The sequence below is a fragment of the Austrofundulus limnaeus genome, unplaced genomic scaffold (assembly GCF_001266775.1).
Source record: "Austrofundulus limnaeus strain Quisiro unplaced genomic scaffold, Austrofundulus_limnaeus-1.0 Scaffold40, whole genome shotgun sequence".
Classification (NCBI taxonomy): domain Eukaryota; kingdom Metazoa; phylum Chordata; class Actinopteri; order Cyprinodontiformes; family Rivulidae; genus Austrofundulus; species Austrofundulus limnaeus.
In genome coordinates this window covers 1,570,463-1,575,596 of record NW_013952442.1, presented here as the reverse complement: position 1 = coordinate 1,575,596, position 5,134 = coordinate 1,570,463, and the positions used below count along the sequence as shown (strand labels likewise).

General features: G+C 38.3%; 2 protein-coding genes across 2 annotated transcripts in view; one reads left to right on the top strand and one right to left on the bottom strand.

Annotated features, from left to right (window-relative positions):
* The window catches only part of bag4 (BCL2 associated athanogene 4), a 4,274-nt gene extending 2,860 nt beyond the window's left edge, over positions 1–1,414 (bottom strand). The window contains exons 1-3 of the mRNA XM_014007223.1: positions 1,168–1,414; positions 557–676; positions 179–400 (exon numbers count right to left, since the gene is read on the bottom strand). Coding sequence (XP_013862677.1) covers positions 179–400; positions 557–676; positions 1,168–1,245 — 420 coding nt within the window. The 5' untranslated portion in view covers positions 1,246–1,414. The remainder of the gene's footprint in view (positions 1–178; positions 401–556; positions 677–1,167) is intronic.
* Positions 1,415–1,918: 504 nt separating this feature from the next.
* lsm1 (LSM1, U6 small nuclear RNA associated) lies at positions 1,919–4,073 on the top strand. Its single transcript, XM_014007225.1, has 4 exons — positions 1,919–2,053; positions 2,185–2,253; positions 2,339–2,454; positions 3,562–4,073. Exons 1-4 carry the CDS (start codon positions 2,008–2,010, stop codon positions 3,730–3,732), a joined length of 402 nt encoding a protein of 133 aa, XP_013862679.1. The 5' UTR covers positions 1,919–2,007; the 3' UTR covers positions 3,733–4,073.
* The last annotated feature ends 1,061 nt before the right edge of the window (positions 4,074–5,134 follow it).

Here is a 5,134-nt window from a genome sequence, read left to right as displayed (position 1 = left end):
CCCATATGAGCAGCAAAAACACGTTTTTAGACCAAATATTACAGATTTGAACAAATACGCATAAAAACATCACAATTAGCACAGAAACAGAAGTATATAACATTTTAGACACATTCTAGACAGCTTATCAGCTAAAAAAAGTTACTTTTGGGGTAAGTTACTCTTTAAACAAACTCACGCCTTGACAGTGTGGACCAGGGTAGTGATGATGTTGGTGCTGAGTGTGTGCTTGTCCAGATGGCCCACCGCTCTGCTCAGCTGGACACCCTTGGTTTGGATAGGAGCTTCTCGGAGGGTCAGCGCAGTAGAACGGGTTCGACGGGTGGAATCCACTTGTTGAATACTGATTTTGGGCATGATTGTAGACTCCATGGCCATTTGGATACCCTCCAGGCATCAGCTACACATACAGCAAATAAGCAGGGAAAATTTTTATCTGCATGGATGTACAGTTTTGGCACAGTAGTTGATTATTTAGAAATGTGAAGGATGGAGGATAGATTAACCATTTCCTTAGAGCTTGAGGGCAAAGGTCATGTTGCATAATGTGCCATACCTGGGGATTGTACGGCGGCTGAACATCTGATCCTGAGGGATAAGTATTTGCATAGTGCTCAGCAGAATGAGACTGTGGATACCAGTAATGTGAAGGATAACCTGGATACTGAGGAGCATCCTGTGAAGAAGAGTTTTTATTTAATGCTCATGTGTAGAAGTATTTGAAACATACCATTTAAAAGTACATGCAAGTTTACAGTAAACAGCATACTTTCAACTTGGCTGTGTAGCCCTTAACATTTATTAAATTATAAAAACGACTAAAAACGTTTAAATATGGAGTTTGATGTTTAGTACATCAAAACGGAAATACTTTGCTAAACACAAAATACATTCTGCTTTTAAATCATCCAGCCTTAATGTGTTGGCACATCAACAAAAACACTAAAAAGTTGAGTAAGTGCTTAACTAACAATATTGTTTTAACTATTACATAATAATGGCAGCTAGCTAGAGTTAGCCGTCCAGCTAGCACGAACAGAGATATGTGTGAGTGTCACTTTTGGTGTGGTTAATACACAAATACACGTCTTATTTTAAATGTTAAACACACTGCAGCCACTTTCGTTCACAAAGAGTAGTCGTTTGAAGCATTTATCTTCAACTCACCATGGTGTTATTCCAGTTTCCGTGATTATTTTCCGAGTTACAAGTCGAGGGCCAGCCAGGTTTATGGTTTGAGTGCATTGATGATGGTGGTGCATCAGCTACGCGCGTTCCCTTTCAGCCGTCCCGTCACGTGTCATCGTAAATAAAAAAATATTTAACAACATAAGACTTACTTATCGGAGCCGTCAGCTAACACAAAGTGTTTCTACTCTGTAGTGGAGATCGACTGACTGAAATCAGGAAATGATTGAATGACGCGGAGCTCGGAAAAGCGGTACCGTTTCTTTAAAACAAAGAGCACCGATACTATACAGATGCTTCACTCTGGTGCAGCTTTTTGATATTGTGAAACGAGCAATTTCAGGAACTGCTTTTTACATTGCAGTGACTAAAAATGGTGATGAACGTGACATGATAGAAATGATTAATCCTTCCAGAAATAAAAACCTTATTTTTATGGAGAAACATAAACGTACTCAGACCCCTCTCTTTTTTGATTCAGTAACTCGATCTTTATTCATAGACGATCTTTGGTGTCACATGCTCTTCTGCAGATGTCGAAACTGTCTAAAATATAAATATATATATTATATTAACTAAAGCCTTACAAAACTATTTATCTTTTCGCTTCTTAAAAATAACTTAAACAAATTTATCTTAAAAAGTTAGATATTTACACATGAGTTGGCTCACAAAGGGTTAAACGTGAACAGGAAGTTTATCCCGAGAACGTATAAAGGCACTTCCTGTGCTCGTGCCTTGAAAGAAATATATATTAAAACATTCATGGCTTGATGGTACGTCAAGGTAGTGGAAGAGAAAAATCTTTACTCCAAGAAGATGAACTACGTACCAGGGACGGCGAGCCTCATAGACGACATTGACAGTAAGCTGCAGGCACATTTGGCTTTAATAGTTTAATTTACGTCTGAGATCTGACAATAGACTTTAAAATATGCTCCCCAAAAGCCAATAACACGTTCAAACTAAGGTTCTTGTGGTGTTTGTGTCCCGCAGAGAAGCACCTGGTGCTGCTCCGGGATGGCAGGACGCTGATTGGTTACCTGAGAAGCATTGATCAGTTTGGTACAGCTGGCCGCTTAAAAAAATCTACATTTCCCACTTTGGTTCTGGAACTCGTGTTCTTACAAGTCTGTTTTCTGTTTACCAGCCAATTTAGTCTTTCACCAGACAGTGGAGAGGATCCACGTGGGCAAAAAGTTTGGTGACATCCCCAGAGGAATCTTCATCGTGAGAGGAGAGAATGTGGTGCTGCTTGGAGAGATAGTAAGTCCTTACTTTGTTTGTTTGTTTGTTTGTTTTCTGAAGCAAACTTCAGGTAGACCAGAGTTGATGAGAATCAAGCAAATAAACGTGTGCAAATGGATGCATTTGGTCTGATGTTTCAATATAAACCTATAATTTTGTGAATAAAATGGGAAATTGTGGCATATTTTTCTTTTAAATTTCTTTAAATCCACTGCATGGCTAACTTGAGTTAGCCATGCAGTGGATCCTTTCTGAAAGTTCATTAAAATCTTCACTGATTGGTGGGCCTGGTGGATAGAGCTTCATCAGAGCTAAACAAAATAAATCTGAATCTCCTATGTTTTTAATAGTTTTTGAACAATAACCATTTTTGTATGTCCAGACCCCCCTTTTTCAGATAAATTGGGGGTCTGGGGGCGGTGGGGGCACTGATTGGTGGGCTTGATGGATAGCGCTTCATCAGAGCTAAACAACAAAAGAAATCTGAAGCTTTTTTACAGTTTCTGAGTTATAAGCATTTTTGCATGTCCAGACACCCCCTCTTTGGATGGAGCCCCCTCCTCAAATATGGGGTCTATTGTAAAACCGTTGGCTGGTGCAGTGTAGGTCAGACTCATCTACAGTCCTGCCAAATTTCATGTTGATTGGTGCAGCTGTTTTTGTGCTACGGTTGACCAAAAATCACTGGGGGAAAAAAAACAGTACGGGCGTCATAATTAAGTTGTAATAAAAATATACAGTATATTGACATGAAATAAATATTTAAATGGCTAATTCATTGTTTTATGGTCTGTGTTGTCTCTAAATGATGTTTGTGCCATTCAGCAATCTGAGTAGACGTATGTAAAGTCACTTTGTCTGCCTGCCTTCATCTTTTGGCAGTGAGCAATAATAACCCTTGTCCTGCTGCTTTTATTAAAAACAACTTTGAATCACAACAAAAAGAGTTTATAGTAAACCCTTTCTATATAATTAATCCAAATCAATTTTAATTTGTGCTGATCTCAGCAGCGATTACTCTTTATGAACATTTCCAGTCTGCGCTGACGACAGGCTAAAACTTGATGTTGGGGGATGGTCAACCAGCTGAGTCTCAAATTAAGCATGGTGTTTGTGTCTCTGCAGGACATGGACAAACCCTGCGACACCGTCTTGCAGCAGGTCTCCATCGAGGAGATCCTGGAGGAGCAGCGGCTGCAGCAGCAAGCCAAGCAGGAGACGGAGAAAGTCAAAATGCAAGCGTTGAAGGACCGAGGCCTTTCCATACCCAAAGCAGATAACTTAGACGAGTACTAACGCTGCCTTTTTGTTCTCCCCCCGATTAGTCAGTTTGTATCAGACTGAGTTTTATGTTGAATTTGACTTTTTGTGTTTTGTTTCTTCTGTGGGCAGAACACAGCATCCTGCTGGAGCCATTTACTGTAATAAATCAAATTAGTTTCAACTGTTTGGATTTAAAAGAAAAAAATAAATATTGATCAGTGAAGTTTAAAACGGTGGCTGTGTTATCAGTTCAGTCATCAGTTTACAGAAGCACTTTGTGTGGGTTTGCTGCTGCTGCTGTTGCTGGCAAACACTACTTTCCTCCAAATAAGTTTGAGTTTCTTTGTGGAAAAATACACCATCACATCTGGCAATGACTCCGTTTCTGTTTTTATTATGACTGTCGATTCAGCATTTTCCCATTCAGTTACTTTTGTGTTTTTGCCATCAAACTATTAATGTGCTTCGTGCTGTTTTTAACCTTCGTTTATCAAAACATTCAGCTCGATAAGAAACCCTGAACCACGTCTCTCAGTATTTCTAACATTTACTTTATTTGTTTAACTTTTATTTACAAAAATCCTCAAATACACCGAGATATCGTTAACTCCATTTTAAACTTTATTTACTTGCTTTGTTTTATCTTTTTATGCTCCTTTTAAACTTTTGTCTAACTATTTTAATCTTCCATCTTTGCTATTTTTCACACTTTGCTTCAGTTTTAATTTGAGTTCTGTTCTGCTCGTTTAACTGTAGCAAAGCAGTTTCAGTTTCTTCAACAAAGTCATTCATCTTTCAGAATTCACCCTGCATTTTCCCAGAAAATGCTAATTTTTTTATTTTTAAAGCTGTAGCTGGACGTTTGTCTGAAATAATTTTCAGAAAGGTTTAAACACTCAGCATTCACACCAGAGTAAAATGCTGTGTGGGACTCTTGTCGGCACACATGCGTACAAAAAAAAAAAAGGGGGGCCATAAATTTGGATAATTAAATTCAGGCGCATCAAGCAGCTTCCTGTTCAGAGATCATAGTGTGTCTGGAGAAATGGATCTTATCAGCTTTCATTGGTCAGTAATAAGCTCGTTAAGGGTTTGGATGGATGGTGATCATGTAACGGAGCTGCTTAAATGAGGTGCTGTGTTACATGAACTGAATCATTTATTCAGTATGTTTTAAGATTACTGGTATTATCATTAATAATTTTTAACAGTTTAAAGATTTCATGAGGAAAAAATCGGTGGTTTGCTATGAGTGTATTTTTTTCTCTTTTAAAGTAATACCTGGTCCCAGTGTTTTCCATGGAGCTATAAAAGAGAAACCCTTACAATAATGTTTTTTTTTAAAAGGTACTTCACTGTGTGAAGTGGAGTATTCAAGTTGGATTTATAGGTTTATTCATGACTAAAGAAGTAGTGTTGGGAAACATGACTCGTT